The sequence below is a fragment of the Podarcis muralis genome, chromosome 7 (assembly GCF_964188315.1).
Source record: "Podarcis muralis chromosome 7, rPodMur119.hap1.1, whole genome shotgun sequence".
In the NCBI taxonomy this organism is placed as follows: Eukaryota; Metazoa; Chordata; class Lepidosauria; order Squamata; family Lacertidae; genus Podarcis; species Podarcis muralis.
Window position 1 is genome coordinate 80,510,112 of NC_135661.1, and position 23,889 is coordinate 80,534,000.

The following is a 23,889-nucleotide window of genomic DNA, read 5'->3' on the forward strand; positions in this document are numbered from 1 at the left end:
CATGCCTGGATCTCAGGTTCTACCTGAGGCCACACCTTTTCTGTGACATATCTATGATGTCTTGATGATGCATCCTGAGTTGTATTATGGGAAACTTTGGGAAACTTTAAAATATGGATGTAACCATTGACCTGGCTGCTTCGTTTTCCTGGTAGCGGGAAGTCTTGTTGCAACAATGAAGATCAGACTAACCGGCTGCTGTTTTGCTTCTATCTCCTGGCTGAAATCGCTTGCTTGCGACCCCACCCTGAACCTATGGGAGTCAGGGTTAGGCGATTGTGGGTTGCTCCATGGACTCCCTGTTACACCACCATCTCTGAAACCCCATTCAAGGGAGCTTTGCAGTTGAGCACGCATTTGCAGCTCAGCTTCCCCGCATTTAAGCCCAAACCTGCCACAGCACCCAGAGTTGCATTCAAATTGTATCAAGATGATGATATGCATGAGCTATATGGGCCCCACTTTCTCTCCTAATTTCTGGAGCGGATGGTCCATTTGGGGCTCCAACTTTCTTATGTGGTAGCATTGACTCCATGTGGCTCAGGTCTGGGCCTTGTATTTAACCATGTCTCTGAAAATACCCAGCCCCAAACAGTTCCAAAGTCTCCCTCACTAACTCTACTTTCCTCTTTTGTTGGTCCTAAACTATTTCACAGGGATCTCATTAGCTTTCTTTTGGGGGGGCAGTAGCAGGAGGGAGGAAAACACCCTTGGACTTCTCCACTGAAAACTGGTACAGTCGTAATATCTGGCATCTGGCTTTGATGGAGAGGCTTTCTCATAATTTGAGGGCAACCAAAGGGCAAGTGAGCTATAGCTTTAACAGATGCATTTGCAGACGTGTGGTTTCCATTTCTGACTCTTATTAATTCCACCTGCAAACATTTAAAGCCCTCTGCTCCATACGTTGGCTTTGGGGGGGGTGGCTCTGTGAATTGACATGAATGGCTGCTGTTTTTATTGTTCTGTATTATCTATACTGGCTTTATACCCTCTCTCCCCATATCTTACTCCACAGGAAAAATGATGTGATATCTCTGTTTGTTCACTTGTACTTTATTGATTTCTTCCTTTTTGCAGCTGTACAACTTCACTGAAAAACCAATAATATGCATTTATTTTTTAAAAATAGATGATAATATATATTGTATTAATTTCCCACTTTTCTTTCAAGGTAGCATACAGATTTAATCTTCATGAGAACCCTGTGATGTAGGTTAGAACTTGGGCATAGCCGGGGGGGGCAGGAGGCAGCTGCCCCCCACCCTAGAACAAGTAAAACAATAGAAATACTTAACTAGCTGGTCCTGCCCCCACCCCCCAGCAAAAATCCTGGCTACACTCATGGGTTAGGCTGAGAGTGAGTCTTCATGTCACAGTCTGTTGCGTGTTGCTCTTTTGTTAGAACTTATCCACACTTCCCCTTGTCCTGGGGGTGGGGGGGGAACTGCTCTTTAGTGCTCGATCGGTGCAAACAGCAATTCGGGTTTGTTGTTTGCTTCGATTGAGAACTAAAGAGCAGGTTTTCCTTGGGAAAGGAGTGGGGCAAATGGAAAACCACTCAGACCTGTGCTTTATAGGCAGGTGTAGATGACCCCTTAGAAAGAGACTGTGTCTTAAAAAGGCAGAGTTGGGGTTCCTTTGTGCGCAAACAGACTGCAAACACCAGCTAAATGGTAACATAAGGTAGATCTCCGCCATCCCCTGGCTTCCTAGCTGCATTCTCATCCACAGTCCTGAGGCCAATCTAGACACTTTATTCAACCCATCGACACTTCCAGGGATGCTGTTTTCATTGAATTACACAACGATGATGCCGTGGTGGCTTCTCCACCGTCTTCTGCAGTGCCTGGATCTGAAGTTGAAGCTTTGCGACTTCCTGCTCAAACCCTTCCTTCTGAAGGCGCCTCTGCTCCTAGGGAGTGGCAAGGAGGAAGATAGAAGTCAGCCCCAGTTCCTCACAAAGCAGCTGGAATGGGAGGAATGAATGAAAGGGCACAGGGCTGTCTAGCGTGCCCGTTTGTGTTATGCTATATAGAGCATAGCCCTCTGTTTATAAAGGCTGCCCAGTGCAAATCCATTGGGAAGATCAAGAACCCTAAGAAGGGAGCAGAGGCTCATCAGCAACACCTGGGCTGTAGGGCTGGGCGATATCTGGTTTTCGACATCGCGAGGTATCCCCAGCTAAACACTAAGATACTGTATAGTGATATATCACAATGTCTGAAACATGGAACTATATAATGGAAGGGCAAAGATTAGGTGAAAGAGCGGTCACGGAGATTAGCAGGTATACCTGAAGGAGCGTCTCTACCCCCATCATTCAGCCCAGACACTGAGGTCCAGCTCTGAGGCCCTTCTGGTGGTTCCCTTACTGTGAGAAGTGAGGTTAAAGGGAACCAGGCAGAGGGCCTTCTTGGTAGTGGCACCCGCCCTGTGGAACGCCCTCCCATCAGATGTCAAGGAAATAATCAACTATCTGACTTTAGAAGACCTCAGAAGTCAGCCCTGTTTAGGGAAGTTTTTAATGTTTTATGTATTATCAATAATAATAATAATAATAATAATAATAATAATAATAATAATAATAATAAATCTGTTGGGAGCCACCCAGAGTGGCTGGGGAAACTCAGCCAGATGAGCGGGTTATAAATATTTATTTCTTTTTTTATTATTTGCTATGTGCTATTATTATTTGCTATGTGCCATGTGCAATGCGAAGCCCTCCTCTCGGAGGAAGACGAGCCATCGCCTTTGGAGGGCAAACTCCTTCCATTCCTCCCTGGACAGAGAGGAGGAGAAGGAAGAAGCAGCCCAGCCACGATTCCTACATCGGGTAGAGATATCACGGCTGCAGGAAGGCACTGAGGCTGGGAGCGGGACTATTCTGCCATCGGAGGGGAAAGGGAGCCGAAAGGGATGGCAGCCAGCCAGTTGTCAGATGACTCACAATTATACTGCCCCCTGGAGTTTTGGAAGCTGTGCTTCAGAAATAAATTGTCAGCTCATTCATTTTGAAAACGTTCTCATGGTGTGGTCTACAAACCTACATGGGACGATGTATCGATACATTGCCCAGCCTTGCCTAGGCAGCAGACTGAGCAACCACGCAGATCCCCTGGTCACTGCCTTCCTCACTGGAGCAAGATGCATTGTATTTCTACTGAAGTTATTATTTCTAAACGTGATGCTGTCTGTGTAAATTAACATATGGAAATCTTATGCAAGTGTTGTCATCCAAGTTCAAGATCATATTCTAGTCAGGCAAAAACCCTCAAGGGGAAATGCAGTGCAGGGTCCGTAACAGGTAGGAAGGGAGGAGAGGAATTTAGGGATTTAAATAATAATAATGTTATCAGTGGTGTGTCCTTTGTTTCTCAATGTGATCCTTTTACATGGTTTGGTATGTATTGTGGCATTTTATGCATTGTGACCTGCAGTTATTTTTATTGGTCATGGTTTAGTAATTATTTATTTACAGGTAGGTAGCCGTGTTGGTCTGCCGTAGTCGAAACAAAATTTTAAAAATCCTTCCAGTAGGACACGAAAGCTCATACCAATAAGAAACTTAGTTGGTCTCTAAGATGCTACTGGAAGGAATTTAATTATTCATTGCAATTGTTAATTATTATTTGCTCATATATTGAGAGTTAATTTCATTGTGTACTATTACATTCTACTAGATTACTGAATATTGCTTCATTTGATATAAGCCGTTCCATTTTAAAGATACGTTGTATTATGACTTTCTGTATTGGATCAGATTATTCCAAGGCTCGTGTTCTTTATTGCATGTTTTGTAGCTGTAAACCGCCTTGTGCATAGTTATATAGAAAGGCGGTATACAAATTAAAAGTGAAATAAAAAAAGAAATGTAGCTACGAAGAGGCCTAAGGCGATTCCAAGGAGCCTGAGGCCTTGGGGGGGCCATACCTGTCCCATAGCTGTCAACTTACAGATTTGAAAATAAGGGATCAGCAGCCTCGAAAATAAGGGATCAGCAGCCAAAATAAGAAATTTCCTCCCCCCACCCCACCATGTGCCCCCGCTCCAGACAGACCTTTTCCCCGGCAAGGGTGAGTGGGCCATCGATAACGTATCCATCCAATTCCGAGCACAGGTATGTTCAACTTCTGAGCCCCTCCGAGCCAAAGCCAGAAAGCCCAGCAAGCAGCCAAACGAAGCCTCAAGCGGTGGTTCCCACAGCGCAGCAACCCGGCAAAGGGGATGCAGCAAGGAAAACCACCGTCACCTCTCTGCTGGGAAGCGCTGAGCAAAGGCAAGTCCCCAGGCAACGCGGCCGATTTGATTGGCACAAGGCATGCAAGCTCCACCCCCAAGTCGTTCTTAGACTCCTTATTGGGTGAGCAACGCAGCCAAGCAACGCAGTTGGAGCCTCCCTCCTCCCTGGCCGGCAGGGAGGGAGGGAGAGGAGCTGCTTCCTTTGAAACCCGGGAAATTTACGGGATATCATCAATCCGGGACAGCAGCAGGAAACGGCGCTGGGATAAGTGAGTTTCCTGCCAAATAAGGGACGGTTGACAGCTATGACCTGTCCCCCAAGCCCCAAATCTCCCCACCTCTGGTGTAGATGACCAAGGCTGCCCATAGAGGGCGCTGTTCTATTACCTCAAGCTTCCTGTTCATCACCATCTCGTGCTCAGCCTGCATCTTCTTCCTGTCTTCTTCCATCTTGGCCATTAACTGTGCTTCATGCTCCTTATAACTCCGCTCTTTCTCCTGGGCCATCTTGATGGCCTCCTCTTTCATTTGTTCATGCCGCTTAGCTTCTCGTGCAGAAGCCTCAGCCCGGACTCGCTCCACTGCACAGAAAGAGACAAGCAGTGAGTTCATGCCGGTATTTTAAAAAAAATTTCCGAAAGAAGCTGCGGATTTATTCTAGTCTACCTCCTGTCACCATCTACTGGGAGGACTCCAGACGAGATTTCATGAATCTGCTCTGCAGGGGCACCCCACATTCATTAAATGGGGATAGGAAATGACACAGCTCTTCTTCTGAACTTTAAAAATGTAGATTTTCTTTTCTTTTTACGTGGGGGGGGGGGCGGGACAGAAAAGAGCTGAAGGTAAACCACAAAGGCATGAGAGGGGGATGTTTTCTTCGCGACCACCTGCAGAGATCTCACAAAAAGGGTGTGAGCAAAAAGTGGCGATTCCACATTAAATGGCCAGTGTGGAAGCAGCCTATGTGTCTGCGAGTCTTAACAAGCTGTCCCTGAACAGATTCACCTTCAAGCTCCTCCTCCTTTTCTGTGAGGGTCCGGTCAGCCTGCAGAATGGACTGTGCTGCTGCCTCTTTGGAATTCAGGAATTCTTCCAGGGCCTTGGAAGCCTGAGAGAGAGTGAAGTCGTTTGTTTGTTTCTATTCAACTCCGCCCACACACAAACACCCCACACTCTCCCCAAATTTACTCCGAAGGGTCAGAGGGACCCCTAGATTTAGGGGGGGGTGCAGGGAAAGGAGATGGGGGTGATTGAGCCACATTGTGCCAGCGATAATCCTTGCTCGAATAGGGTCTTACATTATCACTTTGTTGGATACAGCCCTGTGTACACATCTGGCATTATATAACTAATAATAACATTCTGAGGTTGCTAAAGGAGTTATTTTTCTCAGGGGTATACTTCTGGCCCTTGCCATCCTCCCCCCCCCCCCATTGCTCTCCCATTGAGTCTGACTCACCATGATCCCTTTCCCAGGCAGCAGGTGATACTGTTCCAATTTTTCCTTCTGGTGATCCAGGAACTTAAGGTAACCACCAGCCACAGAGTAGGTCCCCTTGCCGAAATTCTCTTCCAGGTCCTGGAATAGCTCCAGGAGCACCGCCTGGCAACGATCCAACGATGCCTGCTCATTGCGAGAACACAACTCGGAAAGTTTGGATTGCAGCCGCTCCTGGGGTTGGGCAAGAAGCAGATAGCGTCAGATAGGAACAGACGTTCAGCAGTAGAGAATGGTCCTATACAGTGGCGTAGCGTGGGTTGTCAGCACCCGGGGCAAGGCAAGTAATTTGCGCCCCCTAACCCGTGGATTTGCGCCCCCTAACCCGTGGATTTGCGCCCCCTAACCTGTGGATTTGCCCTAACCCCAGATGTTGCGCCCGGTGCGGCCGGCCCTCCCTGCACCCCCACGCTACGCCACTGGTCCTATATTCCCCATTCCAGAGAGTCTGGAAACTCTAAACATCCTAAAAACAAGGACAAATCTGTTGGCACGGTTCATTCTTTTCCCAGGCAGAAGGCCAAAGGAAAAGTAAAACAATGGGATCACCAGAGTCAAAAGCTTCATTGTGTCAAACGGAAAGTCTGCAGGAAAGCACAAAATTTCATTGGGCTAACCTTCCCAGCAATGTCAACAAATGCAAGCAGGATGTAAGCCAAACATGCAATGTAAGATTAACTTATTCGGAGTAAGAGGCTGGAGGGCCCCTAATTCAACCTTCTCGTCCATTTGTGTATAAAACCAGGTGGGCGAGTGCAAAAAGCACATTTGGAGACCCAGGGGGGTGACCGAGGTGCCCTTGATGTGAGAAGAAGTGGCTTTAGCTACAGATCAACAACTGGAAACTCCAGAACCAAATCTCGTTGTCATTAGTTGGCTTCCCATTTGCCAACTAAGAGGGAGAAGAAATGAATAGAAGGACTAGGGGACTTGGATAACAGGACTGCTGCTATTCCACTTTGCCTGAAGAAGAGAACAGCTGGTCCACAAACCTCTGTTCCACTCCAAAAAATGGTACTCCCACAATTAGTTGCTTACTCAAAACACCTCTCTGGGAACAGGATCAACTTCTTGAACTTCTTGTCCCTGCACAACCAAGCGGCTGCTGGATGCCCTGCCTTCCTGGGGGCAACTCACCTCAACAGGCTCCAACCAAACCCAATCTATGGCCAACACAACCATGCTGTCAGGGAGTCTTGGGAACCGTGGGCGAGGTTCACAGAGCAGCAACATCTGCCTGCCGTCCATCAATGGTGATGTTCCCACTAGGGGTTTTTCTTCCTTCGAAACCAAAAGCAGCCTACCCTCTTCTTGTGAGGAAGGCGATTCTGGAGTCCTATGATTAGGAGAGAGTGAGGGCTAATGGGGTCAACTCTATCCCCTTCCTCATTTCAGGACTCGGAACTTCTGTGAATTCTCCCGCTCTCCTCTCTGCTCCTGTCCTGTGTCCCTGTAACTTGATCTTCCCTCAGCTTTGTTTTGCAGACCTCTCTCTTCCTGTCTCCCCCCTCCCTCTGTCTGCACTTCTTCCCTGGGAGCTGGTGTATTCATGACACATGCCAAGAATCCAGGTCTCATTCCTCGACATCCTGGCCAGTCATTCCCTGAACCAGGGCAAGCATCAACCTGCTACCCTCTGTGGAAAAGGAAAGAAACAGTTTTGAGTCTCAAACTTTCCTTCCAACAACAAATCCTCTTCAGTTTTCCCCATATAGGAACAGCCACTTGCTTAAGTGGGGAGGCTCAGAAGAGCAGGGCAAATGGTGTGTGGATAAGGCCTCAAATAACAGGACCTGCTGCAAGTCTACTTTGCCTGAAAAAGGTGGCCCACCTACTACCCTCTGTCCTTTCCTCAAACTGGTCCTCCCACAGTGAGTTCCTCATTCTAAACACCTCCCTTGGGAACAGGGTCACTTTTTCGTCCCAACAAAACCAAGTGGTTGCCAGATGTTCCATGTTCCTGGGGGCCTCTTAGCTCAACTCAACTAGCTCCAATGGCATCCAATCAGTGGCCAACAACACAACCTTGCTAAGGAGCCGGATCTCATCCCTTGACATCTTGGCTACTCAGTCTCTGAACTAGGACTGGAATGAATACATTGCCCCATAGAAAGGAACCTCCCATTTCTGAGTACCCAACTTTCCATCCAACACAAAATCCTTCTAGTTTTTCCCATATCAGATATGGAGAGCCCCATATTTCATGCCCACTGGTGAGTCATACCCCAAGTTCTTTCTGATAGTCGTGATTGTCATCCTTGAAGGCCCGAGCCAAGAACACTTTAATAGCCTCCTTCTCGTATTGGGCGTGCACTTTCAGCAGCTCCTCGATAGTCTCGGTGGGCAGCTTCAAATGTTTCTCTATCTCTCCTTCATAGTATGTAATGGCATCATGCACAGCAGCTGTGTTCTCAATCTGCGCCAAGGCTACCACCGCGTTCTCTATGCAGGGTATGGAGCCACTGGAGATTGTATCCACGTAGGTCACCACCAGGTGCCCCAGCACTGCAAAGGGAGGGAAGAAAGCCAGATTATTTATTTTAGCTAGCTACTTGCGTTTCTATGGTGAGACATGCTGTATTCCTATATCAATTATATTAAGTTGTGGGTATCTGTCAGGGATTTCTACTTGTGAAATGGGACTTTCCCCTCTCTCCTGTGAAGTGTTACGACGATTCCTTTTCTCCCTCTGGACTCCGTCTGTGTTACTTAAGTGACTTTGCTAACACATCCATTTTTTCTGGTCCCTTCCCTTCTACTCACATATCCCGGTCACCAGGTGTCCTCCTTCGATCATTTTGGGCTGAGCACTTTCATATATGTGCTGGCGGAAGCGGTGCGCTTGCACCACAAAGTTGGGGCTTAGCATCTTTTCAGACAGGTCGTCCAGTTCCGATAAGTCTCGGCTTCCGGCCGGGCGGTCAAAGACAAAGCACTTGCGGCTGGGGAAGTATTGGCGGATGCATTTTTTGGCAAGATCCAGCTTCTCAGGTTGTCCTGGAGAGGGAGAATTGCAAGAAAGTTCAAAGCCATCAGTTTTCTGGGCTGCTGCATTCCATCTTTCCTCCAGACGTCATGCCTGCCTCAGATCAAATTCAGCTGGCCAAGCGGTGCAATCCTTCATGTCAACAGCATTTTGGAAGGCGCATTTGTAATGGCTTCGGTGAAAACACCCCTATGCCTAAATCCTCCCACCTGCAGAAAGCTGACGAACCAGGGAGGAAAATTCTAGCTCATCCTGTTTTCCTGTTCGTTTTGCCAGCAGATTCTGTCAAAGATGTGCTTTCAACTAAACAGTCCCCCATATGCAATCCTAAGTGATGTAGTCCTGAAAGACCACATCAGCAGTTCATTCTGTTTCCCTCATGTATCTGCATTATATTTAAGCTTTCATACAATGTAAAAGCCACCTCAATGTGCTCTATGTGGGGCTACCTTTGAAGGTGACCCGGAAACAACAACTAATCCAGAATGTGACAGCCAGACTGTTGACTGTGAGTGGTTGCCAAGACCATATAACACCGGTCCTGAAAGACCTACATTGGCTCCCAGTATGTTTCCGAGCACAATTCAAAGTGTTGCCGCTGACCTTTAAAGCCCTAAATGGCCTTGGCCCCATATACCTGAAGGAGTGTCTCCACCCCCATCGTTCTGCCCAGACGCTGAGGTCCAGCACCGAGTGTCTTCTGGCGGTTCCCTCACTGCGAGATGTGAGTTTACAGAGAACCAGGCAGAGGGCCTTCTCGGTAGTGGCACCCACCCTGTGGAACGCCCTCCCACCAGATGTCAAGGAAATAAATAACTGACTTTTAGAAGACCTCATAAAGCAACCCTTAGGGAAGTTTTTAATGTTTGATGTCTTATTGTGTTTTTAATATTCTGTTTGGAGCTGCCCAGAGTGGCTGGGAAATAATACTAATACTGATTATTATGATTATGATTACCTCCAGAAATCTAGCAGAATATACAAGAGGTTTAGCACTCATTTCCACGTTAATTGCTTCCAGAAACAAACATCTGTTTGCAACCCCATTAACCCAGAAAATTGTGGAGTAAAATGACAGAATTGGGGACCGTATACAGTTCTTGCCTGCCAGCAGGGCTTTTTTGGGATTCTTATGTTCAATGCCCCCATTTCACAGAAAGACTCTCTCCCATTTTTCATCATTGTCTATAGAATTTGGACTTCCCACTGACGCGGATGTTATAAAAAGCTAACAATAATGTCGTTCAGGGATGGGGAATCTCAGGCCTGTGGGCCAAAAACAGCCCTGCAGGTCTCTCTGGGTAGTCCTCAGGACTCTCACCAGTCCACACCCCTTCTCTTCAGGCTACAAACCTCAATGGCTTTGCCTTGCAGCCTCCTTGAGAGTTTTTGCCTGGCTGAACTGTGTCCCTGAACTCTGATAAGGCTTTTTGCTTGCCTGGGTGAGGAATATGCTGACCTGCTGTGCTAAGGTCAATTGTATAGGCGTTGCTCCACCTTCCTCTGCCCTGTGGCCCCCGTAAGGTTGCTCAGAAGGGAATGCAGCCCCTTGAAGGATAAAGGTTCCCCGCCCCGATAGAGTCAGTCCCTGTCACACCCTCAGATTGCTGACGCAAGGCCTGGGTGGGATCCCATCACCCTCTTCCCCGTACCTTTCTTCCTCCTCAAGGCATTCTCCAGATATTTGTCGGAAGAGATGGGGCATCCGTTCAGCTTCAGCTGCAGCGTGAAATCACGCACAGCCCAAACGAAGGCTGGGAAGAACCTGAGAAAGTCGTCACTGCTCTCCTCCTCTCCATCCTCAGAGGTCTTTGTGGCTGTAGCTTTTACCTTGATTCGCTTAGTCAGCTCTGTCACATACCTGCGATTACACTAAGGAATGTATGGAGATGACTCTTGTCCCCTCCTGGGGCAATAATCTCTCAGTTAAATAACTTAGATAACACTATTAGAGGCTACCACCCACACACTTCTGCTGCGCTTTTCTGCTTGTGTGGTGGCACCTCGGTAAAACCACTTCTTACTGTTTGTAGCAGAGTTTTCCCCGAAGGCAGAGGACAAGAACAGGAGTCATACTCAAATTCACAGTCAAGAGCTTCTTTGTTGCTTGACTGATTGCACAAGCATTTCTGTTACTATTATATACAAGCTATTTACATTCCTTCTTTATCTCTCCAGCACGGTATAATCTCAGTCCAGTAATTAACAATCCTGACCCAGCAAAAACTCATAATATCAGCAGCACATAGTCTTACTTCCAACCTTGTGGTCAGCGTGCGTGCTGACAGTGTGTGTGTGTGTGTGCTTTCCTCGTGTGGAAGTTGCAGCCTGCAGCTTCCTCCCTTTATTGGGGAGGGTGGGGTATAAATAAAATTTATTATTATTATTATTATTATTATTATTATTATTATTATTATTATTATTAGCACCTCCAGCTGACACCAATCAAGCCTAGAGTGCCACTCCCACACACTAAAGAAAATTCTGGAACCCTCTTTAAAACTTCCAGGAACTTTTATCTGTTTCTTAAAGAATGTTTTCCTAACAAACACAAGAGTCCAGAGAGAACGGTGGCACTGCAGGCTTGCGACCTCCATCTAGTATCCTGCAAAGAAGTGCATGGGGGAGATCCCATAACGTTCATGGAGATACCATGCAAACCAAAGTCCCTGCCCCATCTACTCTGGCTGCAAATCAGGGAGCTGGAGGTGAAATGGAGTTTGCACGGAAGGATACTGCAGTTTTTCCAAGGCAAACTGGTCAATGATACCCATGCTGTTGTAGACCAAGGTGCTGCTCAGCAGAATGGACAAGGCAAAGATCCACGCGTCGTTCTCGATGTTGCTCTGTTGGGAGGGATAGGAATTATTAGCACCCTGGGCTTGCACCTGATTTATTTATTTGCATCTGACGCCATTTATAGACCGCTCAATTGCGGCAAAGCCTGTAAGAGGTTTGCAATAAATTTGTTTTTAAAAAAAATCAATAAAAAAGCTAAAAACAAGGGAAAACATAGAATCACAGAACTGTAGAGTTGGAGGAGTCATCTAGTCCAACCCCCGGCAATTTTTTAATTTAAAAAAATCTACAGTAAGAGAGATTAAAAGCATATCAACATCTATGCTAGGTTTACCTAAAAAAAAGTTTTAATTTCTTGCAGGAAAGAGTACATTGATGGTGCCTTCCTGATATCAGCAACCTAGAGTTGTTGCACTCGCTAGAGTTAGAGACACTGCTTTGGTGGGTATTTTCTGTTCCCGCTGCCTCACACTGTGGTGAGTTTCAAGAGCTCTGGGGCTGCTCTTAGTCTAGTTTTCCTGTTGTATGTAAGGACTGCATAGAAAACCATCCTAGGCAAATGACTTATAATGAGTTGAAAAAAATGTTTAAAATAACTTTTGTGAAAAAAACAGAAAAAGGAGCAGAAAATACTGTTTATGTACGCTACGACAGCTGTGTGTATGTTATTATCCCAAAGATGGAAGGAAGACGAAGTACCTACAATAGAATACAGTGGTACCTCGAGTTAAGAACTTAATTCGTTCCAGAGGTCCGTTCTTCACCTGAAACTGTTCTTAACCTGAAGCACCACTTTAGCTAATGGGGCCTCCTGCAGCTGCCGCATCGCTGGAGCACGATTTCTGTTCTCATCCTGAAGCAAAGTTCTTAACCCGAGGTACTATTTCTGGATTAGCGGAGTCTGTAATCTGAAGCGTATGTAACCTGAAGCGTATGTAACCCGAGGTACCACTGTAGCTGACAAAAATGATGGACTATGTTGAAATGGCAAAAATGACTGGGAAGATCAGAGTTCAAGAGGATAACAAATTTGATAAAGAATGGAGAAAATTTATAAGTTACTTAAAATATCACTGCAGACAATTAAAAACATTGGCAGGGTTAAAAAAAAGAACAACACTTGCAGTTTAACGAGAACTATGGTGAGAATTGAGGTTAAATAAAATATGGAGAACATTATATGATGCAGTTGGAAAAGAATAACTATGGAAACCATGGAGGGGTGGAGGGAAGTCTGGGGATTCAGAAAATCCTATATGTATATGGTTATGATTTATTTGTGATGCTAATTGTTAAAGCTAAAAATGAATTAAAAAATTATTATCATTTTAAAAAAGAAAACTCTACAAGGCATCAACTCCCTACTTCCAAATGTTTGCACATTGCCCAGCTACTCTACGTCCAAAAGCTTTGGGAGTGTTCCAGATTAGCCTAAGACCTAGGATGTCATGGGGATCTCATTAAGTGTGACACGTTTCTCCCCACAACAACCCTGTGAGGTAGAGTAGGCTGAAAGGCAGTGACTGGCCCAAGGCCACCCAGCAAGCTTTGTGGCTGAGTGGGGATTCGAACCATGGCCTCCCAAGTCTCAGCCCCACACCCTAACCACTGCACCACACTGGCTCCAGCCCTGTCCTCCAGCCTACCTTCTCCACATCACCCAGTCCTTCCGTGTCCAAAAGCACCAAGGTGTGGCCAGGATTTTCAGGGTGAGGAAGGCACCACATCCAGATGCCCATGGTCTCTGCTTGTATGGTGGCACCCAGAGAGAAGCCTGTAGGGTACAAAGGGAAAAGAGATCAGATATCAGGGGATCACCTGTGTGATTGTTGTGGGCGGAGGCGTTGTTTTCCAACTCTCAATAGTACTCACTCCAATTCTTAAAATGAAGGGCTTCCACCCTTTGCAAACAAGTAGGTATCTATGGAGCATCCGTCACCAACCCGGTGAAGATGTTTTGGACCACAACTTCCATCAGCCTAATCCAGTTGTAGTCAAAAACATCTGCATAGCACCAGGTGGGTGTACACCTTATCTTCTAGGGGCTTGGCCAAAGACTTACTTTCTTTTCCAAGGCCTGACCCCAGCATGAAAGGGATAGCCCAGTATACCAGAAGGAGTGTCTCTACCCCAATTGTTCAGCCTGGACACAGAAGTCCAGCTCCGAAGGACTTCCAGGTTAGCGCCAACGGCTAATGGCGGATTCCCTCCGAGCTCTGGAGGGAATCGGCTCTGCAGGAGTTGGGTCTAGCCGCGGCAGCGACGCGGAGACCCTTAGAAATCACAGGCGGCGAAGCCTGTGAACTTGGTGACTCGGCGGGCACCATTTGCGCCCCCCCGACCCGTGAAGGAGCCTTTTTAAAGGCTTCGGAACAGGGGACGGGGTGAGCGGCGCGGTGCTGAGAGTCGACTGCTTCTCCTGCAGAGTGAAGCCGCATGCCATGGCCGGAGAGCACTGACTTTTTCCTGCGAACAATTGGACCTTAAAAGCAACAACCCGTGAGTAGTACGGAAATTGGATTTACAAAGAAAAACCTTCTTTTTGAATTAGGCACGATCGGGGAAGGCACAAGCAGGAAGTCCGTCTCCCCGTCTTGTAAATAATCATAAGCAAGGATCAGCTAAGGTCGAGAGAATTTTTTCTTGTTTATTGGATAAAAGACATTAATTTCACGATTTGGCAATATAAGTAATTTAACTGGAGGATAAGAGCTAATTTTGGGAGCTGAAGTGCCACCCCCCTGGACCCAGGAGTGATCCGCGAGAGAGCCTGTTGAAGGAGTATTGAGGAGTTTGACAGCTGTCAAATTAGCTGTCAAAGCTGGGAAAGAGAACTTTGTTTCTGTTGTTTCTGCTGGTTATATTTGTTACAATTTGGTTATAATTTGCTGAAAACAAGGAAGAACTGATACAAACTAACTTGACTTTTGGATATGAACTGGAAGGAATACTAAGTAACCAAAATCCCTCTAGAGGGGATTTTGGGATATTACAAGAATGGCTGAAGGAGGGAAAATACAAACTAAATTGGATAGAGTTTTTGTTCTCTTGGGAAAGTTACAAGGCCAAATTGATGTTTTGGCTACAAATGTTGCAACTCTGGACTTAACAGTAAATAAATTCATTGAATTTGATAAGGACTTGACTCAGGAAGTTTATGCAGCTGGACAAGAAGAGAAACTTGAGAACTTGGAGAGTGTGGAGAAAGAGATATATGTTGTTCCTGAGGAAAAGGAAGGAGGAGCTGTAATGCTGCAGATGACAAAGGAGAGCCAGAGGCCTAACATGATGGCTGCAGAGGAAAATAAGAACTGGATGTCGGAAATCTGGTTTGAATTGGAGATTGAAGAATGGAGAGATCTCCTTATGTGGAGATCTGAAGATCCAAGGATTACAAATCTGATCAAGGTGGAAGTTGGAGCTTTGGGGACATTTGGACTTGAAAGGAGCAAGAAACAAGATTCGAGCTCCACTTTTAAGGATGGAGGTCTGGCTGGAAGAAACATGGATCCTATTTGGCTAGAGCTTCTCTGAGACCTGGTGTTTAATATCAAGGACTATCAAAAAAAACCGGCAGAGAGGAACTGAGAGAGAATTAAGAGCCTCGGACGTGAGATCTCCAGGCTGATAGTAGAAGATTGATAGACATTTGTTGGGGATCCAAAGGGTGCATAATTACAATCTGTTTTTGCTTTTATTTTGTTTTGCTATTTGTATGAAAATTGGGGAAGTCGTGGGAGGGAATCTGGGTCGACTTTAGAAAAAGGTTTTAAGAATAAGCACTGATGTATAAATATGGATGTCCATAAGGCAAAATTGGTCTTTTAAAATGAACTAAATATAAAAAGGTTAAAAATTAGGGATAAGAACTTGTTGAACCAACAATATGAACTGGAATACAAGAAGGGGAGGTGTGGGGAAGTCAGGGAAATATGTTATAGAAAATAAGGATTGTGAACTCTATGTGTTTTTAAACTTTTTTCGTTTTTTCTTTTTTGATTTTTTAATGTATTAATGTGGAAAATTTCAATAAATATCTTTAAAAAAAAACAAAAACAGAAGTCCAGCTCCGAGGGCCTTCTGGCGGTTCCCTCCCTGCGAGAAGTGAGGTTACAGGGAACCAGGCAGAGGGCCTTCTCGGTGGTGGAGCCCGCCCTGTGGAATGCCCTCCCACCAGATGTCAAGGAAATAAACAACTATGTGACTTTTAGAAGACATCTGAAGGCAGCCCTGCTTAGGGAAGTTTTTAATGTTTGATGTTTTATTGTGTTTTTAATATTCTTTTGGGAGCTGCCCAGAGTTGCTAGGGAGGCCTGCCCAGATAGGTGGGGTATAAGTAATAAAGCTGTTGTTGTTGTTGTTGTTGTTGTTGTTGTTGTTGTTGTTGTTGTTGTTGTTGTTGTTGTTATATTCCCTGCACATGCAAAGAAGCACCATAACTATATACTGCAGTAATAGCCTGGTTGTAAAAGGAACCTTGAGGCTCTTGTCAACCACTTAATTGGGTTTGATGACTGCTCCACCACAGAAGGGAGGATGGAACAGGGTCAAAAGATCAGAAGGAGTGAGTGAAGGATTTCCGTTTGCAGGGAACGCAGACCAAAGACCTATAGCCAGCAAGTAGCTGAAGAGCAGATGGCCTACTGTTACTGTTCTGGCCACAAATGGCACTTGCTATTTCCTTTTTTAAGGTCCACATTGACCCTCTACAAATCAGCTCTATTTTAGCCCTTTTTAGAACAGTTCTGCGCATGCACTTGAGACAGGGATATGATGTGTATCCACTGCTAGTCCAACTCAAAGTGGACCCAATGAAGTTACTGGGCATGACTAACCTCATGAATTTCACTGCGTCTGTTCTGAATGATGAGTTCAGTTAAGTTTGCTTACAAAGGCAAACCAACCATATCCACGCTTTACAAAACAATGTGTGTACCGAAAACCCAGTCATCCTCTGAAATCCACACTTCTCCAGATTTTGAAACGTAGCTGTCCAGCCGAGCAATGTGCACAAAAATCCATACATTAGGGTAAATTGTGCATGGCAATGCATATTTTAGTGAAAATAACTGCTTTCCAAAAATGTTGGGCAAAATTGCATACAAAAAGGTCTTTACAGTGGTTCCTCGGTTTTTGAACGTAATCCGTTCCAGAAGACCGTTCAACTTCCAAAACATTCGAAAACCAAAAACTCAATATGGAAGCCTCAAAACGTATGGAAAACTCAAAAAGGAAGCCGCCTCAGAAGTTCAACTTCTGAGGCACGTTCAAAAACAGAAGCATTTACTTCTGGGTTTTCGGTGTTCAAAAACCGAAACGTTTGGCTTCCGAGACCCTTGAAAACCTTTTATTAGGAGAAAAGCTGATGGGGATTTTATTTTATTTACTTACAGTGGTACCTTGCAAGACGAATGCCTCATAAGACGAAAAACTCGCAAGACGAAAGAGTTTTTCGTTTTTTGAGTTGCTTCGCAAGACGAATTTCCCTATGGGCTTTCTTCGCAAGATGAAAACGTCTTGCAAGTTTGTTTCCTTTTTCTTAAAACCGTTAATACCCAGGGTGCATTGCTTGAAGAGGTGCAGTTCCGTGCTTCGCAAGACGAAAAATTCGCAAGACGAAAGGGTTTTCTGTTTCGGAGGCGCTTCGCAAGACAAATTTCCCTATGGGCTTGCTTCGCAAGACGAAAGCCCATAGGGAAATCTCCGGGGACCTGTTTTAAATTGCTGGCGGTCGGGAGCAAAGACTTTCGCCCACAGCCGGCCTGCAGAAGAGGTCCTGGACCTCTTCTGAAGGCCGGCGGGGGGCAAAAGTCTTTGCTCCCCCCGCCTGCCTTCCCGGGACAGCGGAGACTTCTCCGCTGCCCCGGGCGATCTTAAAATGCTGGCGGGCGGGAGCGAAGCGTTCGCTGCCGACCCCCAGCATTTTAAAATCTCCCCGGGACAGCAGAGAAGTCCCGCCCCGCTCGGGATGGCGGCGCAGAGCTGTCTGCCGTGCCGGGATCAGCGCAGCTCTGCACGGCCATCGGGAGCCGGGGGCGAAGCCCGCCCCACTACAGATGGCCGCGCAAAGCTGCCTGCAGTCCCGGGACTGCAGGCAGATCTGCGCCACCATCCCGAGCGGGGCGCTAAGCCCCGCCCCGCTCTGGATGCCAGCGCAGAGCTGTCTGCCGTCCCGGGACTGCAGGCAGATCTGCGCCACCATCCCGAGCGGGGCGCTAAGTACCGCCCCGCTCTGGATGCCAGCGCAGAGCTGTCTGCCGTCCCGGGACTGCAGGCAGATCTGCGCCACCATCCCGAGCGGGGCGCTAAGTCCCGCCCCGCTTGGGATGGCGGCGCAGAGCTGTCTGCTGTCCCGGGATCAGCGCAGCTCTGCGCGGCCATCGGGAGCCGGGGCGAAGCCCGCCCCGCTCCAGATGGCCGCGCAAAGCTGCCTGCAGTCCCGGGACTGCAGGCAGATCTGCGCCACCATCCCGAGCGGGGCGCTAAGTCCCGCCCCGCTCGGGATGGCGGCGCAGAGCTGTCTGCCATCCCGGGATCAGCGCAGCTCTGCGCGGCCATCGGGAGCCGGGGGCGAAGCCCGCCCCGCTACAGATGGCCGCGCAAAGCTGCCTGCAGTCCCGGGACTGCAGGCAGATCTGCGCCACCATCCCGAGCGGGGCGCTAAGTCCCGCCCCGCTCTGGATGCCAGCGCAGAGCTGTCTGCCGTCCCGGGACTGCAGGCAGATCTGTGCCGCCATCCCGAGCGGGGCGCTAAGTCCCGCCCCGCTCTGGATGCCAGCGCAGAGCTGTCTGCTGTCCCGGGACTGCAGGCAGATCTGTGCCGCCATCCCGAGCGGGGCGCTAAGTCCCGCCCCGCTCTGGATGCCGGCGCAGAGCTGTCTGCCATCCCGGGACTGCAGGCAGATGTGTGCCGCCATCCCGAGCAGGGCGCTAAGTCCCGCCCCGCTCTGGATGCCGGCGCAGAGCTATCTGCCATCCCGGGACTGCCATCCCGAGCGGGGCTAAGTCCCGCCCCGCTCTGGATGGCGGTGCAGATCTGCCTGCCGTCCCGGGATCAGCGAAGCGTTCACTGCTGACCCCCAGCATTTTAAAATCTCCCCGTGTCCCGGTGAGATTTTAAAATGCTGGGGGTCGGCAGCGAAGCCCTTGTTCCCCCCCAGCCCCCCCCCAGCCTTCAGAAGCCCTTGTCCCCCCCCCCCCCCAGCCTTCAGAAGAGGTCGGGGGACAGACTGTCCCCGGACCTGGTCTGAAGGCGGTTTCCCTAGGAACGCATTAATTGATTTTCAATGCATTCCTATGGGAAACCGTGCTTCGCAAGACGAAAAACTCGCAAGAAGAAAAAACTTGCGGAACAAATTAATTTCGTCTTGCGAGGCACCACTGTATTAAGGGACTTCACACTATAACTGCCCCCTTCTCATTGACCACATTCACACTCTATGCTTGAACTGCTATGATGCTAGTCATGGCTTTCCCCAAAGAAAACTGGGACCTGTAGTTTGTTAAGGGAGCTGAGAGGAGGCCTCCTTATTCCCCTCCAATCAATCCCTCTTCTCAGGGAACTCTGGCGTGGTGTGAATGTTCCCATTCAGCACCCCAGTCTCTACTCAGGAGCACAGAGCAGATTCTTCCTGCAGACTCACCTTTCTTCTTTCCTGCCAGCTTGTTCATGAGGTAGGACTTGCCAGTGCGGTACAGTCCCACGATGGCCACCACAACCACGGGTTGCTGGATGCTCTGCAAGATCTTCAGGGCTTCCTGGTTGACCCGCAGCTGTTCATTGGGGTTGTTCTCAATCAGGCACATTGGCTCTTCCATGTTCACTGACGGAGGCCGCGGAGAGTCCATGAGAGGGACGGGTCAGGACAAAGAACCTCCTGGGAGAAAAAGTAAAGTACTGCACTATCAGGTTCTGCACTCACTATATTGCTAGTGAAAAGAAAAACCCAGGTACTTCTCTCTCTCTTTTTTGAAATAATTTTTATTTGATTTTACAAGTGTAGAGTTATAACAATACAAGATTCATATCCATCCATCCCCCCCAATGTTCAGAAAATCTGGCTTTTTTAAACGCAGCAGAATAGCTGCTCAGCTTTCCTATGAGTAGATGGCCCATTACACTGCTATTCTGGCTACTAAGGGCCTGTATTGATGGCACTAGCTATTTCCTTTTTTAAGGTCCACGTCGACCCTCTGTGAATCAACCCTATCATATTTTATCCCTTTTTAGAACAGTCCTGCACATTGACAAAGGTTTCAGGTGCTCCGTGGTATCAGGACCCTAGAAAGTACAGATATAAAACTGTGTAGAGGGCATGTGCAGGTTTACCTTCTCAGACATAGGCACCCCTTTTGCAGACATCCAAGTTTGATGCACAAACGGATAGCCTGGCCACGTTATTTGTGCACTGCTAAAGGGTGTTCAGAAAAGCATTATGAAACTCACTGTCTGCTTTGCTTTCAAGCTGTTTCTGGAAATGCTCTTGTTTCAGCTTCCTCCTTTCTTTTTTTACCAGAACCCCATTGTTTTTAAAATAATTTCCTCTTTTGAAATCAAGAGCTGGACTTTCCCTGCAACTGTTTACATAGTTCATAGAAACTTACGAGTTGGAAAGGACCCCAAGTTAATGGATTTGATAGCACTGTGGTCAGTGTTCCTGGTCAGTTATAGGGCACAGCACCAAACAGGACTATGCCCAAGGTCACCTCCCCTTTAGTTGGTTCTATGTTCTAAGCCACATCTGGAAACTTTGCCTCTTTGTTGTTCCACATCTGGAAACACATTCCAAACCACATCTGGAAACTTTGCCTCTTTGTTGTTCCACATCTGGAAACACATTCCAAACCACATCTGGAAACTTTGCCTCTTTGTTGTAGCCCAAACATGCACAGCTGATGAATCTGAGCATAGTGTGAGGGTTGGGTTCACCTTTGGGCTGAGCACACCCCATATATGTAAAGCAACCCCCCCCAATAATCCTGGGAATTGTAGTTTGTAAAAGTTGCTGGGAATTGTAGATCTGTGAGGGATAAACCACAGCTCCCAGGATTCTTAAGGGGGGAATGTGTTTTCTCTGTATGATGTGCAGATCCATTGCAAGCAATGAGATTGTCCCATTGATCTGATGGGTCTGCTCTAAGTCTTTTTTTTTTTTTTTTTGAATAATATTTATTAAAGTTTCAAAGAAATTACAAAAATAAAAAAAGAAAAGAAAAAATAAGAAAAAGTACAAAATACAGAAAAATAAAAACAGTTAAAAACAAATCAGTCTTTCCATCACTTATCTTTCATTTACTTATTTCCCTGACCTCCTCTCACCTCCCTTTTTTGTATTCTAGTTCAGTAGTTGTTTCAGCAAATCCTTACCCTTTCTGCTTTTATCTTAAAATTTTATCTTAATATATTGTAACTTTACATTTTCACCTGTTATCAATTCCTCTTTACTTAATCCTTTATATTTTTTCTGCTAAAACCACATAGCTTAATTCCAACATCTTTCTAACATTCCTTAATTTTACAATATTTCTGTAGATAGACTTTAAATTTCTTCCACTCTTCTTCCACCGACTCTTCTCCTTGGTCTCGGATTCTGCCAGTCATCTCAGCCAGTTCCATGTAGTCCATCACCTTCATCTGCCATTCCTCCCGGGTGGGTAAATCTTGTGTCTTCCAGTACTTTGCGATAAGTCTGCTCTAAGTCTAACTAAGTCTGGATCCACTGCTTAATTGCTTGAAGATCAACTTCCAGAGAAATCTCTAGTCCCACAAGTGAAAACTGCTACAAAACACTGTGCAGTGTGCTCTATAGTGCCAGCCAGGCACTTGTGCCCTTTTCCAGGATAACTCCATTCCATCCCACCCTCCCTAGTTTGAATTCTCTCTACTCTGTATTCTCTGCCTACTGAGCAAGGCAAGCTCAGGGACAAACAATGAATTGGCTGCCATCAGCTGAGGCATGAGTAAGGGAAAATGAGGAGAATTCTTAATAAAGCCAGCCTGGGGCTTCTTCAGACTCCTTTCTGTAAGATCTGGGGAACTAATTTTTTATTCAAAACAAAAAAAATTCCTTCCAGTAGCACCTTAAAGACCAACTAAGTTAGTTCTTGGTATGAGCTTTCGTGTGCATGCACACTTCTTCAGATACACTGAAACAGAAGTTGCCAGATCCTTCTATATAGTGAGAAGGTGGGGAGGGTTATTACTCAGAAGGGTGGTGGGAATGGGTGATTGGCAGATAGCTGTGGCAGATAGCTCCTACAGATAGCTGTAGGAATTTCAGAAATAGACTGGAAAGAGAAGCTGCTGAATTGCAACTCATTACCAAACTTAAAACCATGGAGAGACCTGGCCTGAACAAAGACATTGGATTCTTATCTCATTATACACGACAAAGCCATTTTTCACCTTCTCACCCCTTGTTTTTTCCTGTAAGACCTACTGCAGTCGTTGTCAACAGGCTCATCACAGCTATCTGCCAATCACCCATTCCCACCACCCTTCTGAGTAATAACCCTCCCCACCTTCTCACTATATAGAAGGATCTGGCAACTTCTGTTTCAGTGTATCTGAAGAAGTGTGCATGCACACGAAAGCTCATACCAAGAACTAACTTAGTTGGTCTTTAAGGTGCTACTGGAAGGATTTTTTTTTGTTTTGACTATGGCAGACCAACACGGCTACCCATCTGTAATTTTTTATTATTATTTTTAAAAAGGTCGGAAACATCCAAGCAGATCCCAGAATATGTATGTGTGTACTATGACAATAAAGATCTAATATATTGTAACAGCAAGAACGACACAACCACTAAAGCAAGCAAGCAGACCGCAGACAAAAACAGCACCGGTCCTTCCATTAGGCAGAGTGAGGCAGCTGCCTCAGGTGGCACATTTTAGGGGGATTGCAGATTGCTGCAGAAATGGAAAGAATCAAATTTAAGACTGGAAGAACGAGAAGCTGAGAGAGCTGAAACTGGTCGATGCTTCCATCCCTAGCCGCCCAGGGAAACTCAGCCAGATGGGTGGGGTATAAATAATAAATTATTATTATTATTACTAGCTGGCGAGCATCCTTGCACTCATCGAAGCAGTCCCTTCCCTGCTTTGAGAAGTCTGGCCTCCGAAGCTTATGCCTGTCTCTCTCAAGCCAACAGGAGGGACAGGAGGAAGGAAAATGGTACTTACAGAGTTAATTTGCTGGGAGCAGCGGCTGATGATCTGGGTTGCTGCTGAGTCTCACTGCTTGTGGACAGAACTTTTGCCAAAGGCAATAAGTTGCTGTGGCTCTTCTCTTGCTGGAACCGGGCTCACCTCTTCTCCCTTCACTGAACTCCCCCCTGGCTTTTTTATGGTGCTGGGATGGGTGCTTCCTGGGGGTTTCCTTGCCTGGAATCTTCCTTCTTTCAGCATGAGAAATGTCTACTTCTAGTTTCGCTTTTCCCTTTCAGGGAAACTGCCTTTGTCCTTTGAGCAGATCAACTCTCGCAGCCTTGGAAGCGGGGTGGGGGGTGGGGGTGGGGGTGATTAGGAGAATCGGGATGACTGCGCTGCACGCAACGGGCTTGAGTTGTGTAATTCGCTGACTCCCAGCTCATGAATCAGCCCTCAGTAACTGTAATTCGGGTTGTTTCTTCTGCTTCAAGGCTTGAAGCATTACACACCTCTGTTGTTGTTTTTTAATAAGGTATTTATTGGGATTTTACAAAAAATAGACAAGAGTTTACAAAGAAAAAGAAAAAGAAAAATACAGAAAAGAAAAATACAATAATCAAAAAAGTAAAAACACATACTTAAAAGAAAAGAATTTTTTTGGGAAAAAGAATAGATCCATTTTTATGCCTCTTGCTTCATTTACTAGTTTCCTTGACTTCCACCCGCCTCCCCTTTTTGTATTCCCATTTACCTAATCAATTCAGCAAATCCTTGGCCTATTTCCTTTATCTTAACTCTTTATCTTGACATATTTATAAATGAATATTTTCATCCTTTGTCAATCTATTTTTAACATATTCTTTTTAACTTTGTTGCTAACACCTCTTATTTTCGATCCAACGTCAAATTAACATTCTATAATTTTACAATATTTCTGCAAATAGTCCTTAAATTTCTTCCAATCTTCTTCCACCGACTCTTCTCCCAGGTCACGGATTCTGACAGTCATTTCACATTACACATCTCTGTTTGTGACGAAAGCCTGCAGAAGAGACATGGCTCAATTTCCAAGGTGGTGGTGGTGATGATGAGCCATAGAATCAAAGAATCATAGAATTGTGGAGTTGGAGGGGGCACCAAGGGTCATCTAGTCCAACCCCCTGCAAGGCAGGAATACTTCCCACAGTCTTTGAACCACCAAACTTCTAGT

General features: G+C 46.5%; 2 protein-coding genes across 3 annotated transcripts in view; one reads left to right on the top strand and one right to left on the bottom strand.

The window, feature by feature from the left end:
- Window positions 1-23,889, top strand: part of DMRTC2 (DMRT like family C2) — a 56,532-nt gene that overhangs the window by 1,101 nt on the left and 31,542 nt on the right. The gene's annotated exons all lie outside the window — the stretch shown is intronic.
- LOC114603382 (guanylate-binding protein 1-like) lies at window positions 1,037-23,004 on the bottom strand. 2 transcript variants are annotated; one of them, XM_077932191.1, is made up of 11 exons: window positions 22,713-23,002; window positions 19,172-19,405; window positions 13,175-13,302; window positions 11,466-11,575; window positions 10,382-10,590; window positions 8,507-8,740; window positions 7,968-8,248; window positions 5,705-5,917; window positions 5,251-5,353; window positions 4,630-4,823; window positions 1,037-1,915 (listed from the first exon to the last, which is right to left on the bottom strand). In XM_077932191.1, exons 2-11 carry the CDS (start codon window positions 19,374-19,376, stop codon window positions 1,793-1,795), a joined length of 1,800 nt encoding a protein of 599 aa, XP_077788317.1. In that variant the 5' UTR covers window positions 19,377-19,405; window positions 22,713-23,002; the 3' UTR covers window positions 1,037-1,792. The 2 variants fall into 2 exon arrangements, with proteins under 2 accessions (XP_077788317.1, XP_077788318.1); XM_077932192.1 differs by lacking the exon at window positions 8,507-8,740 and having other exon boundaries at window positions 22,713-23,004.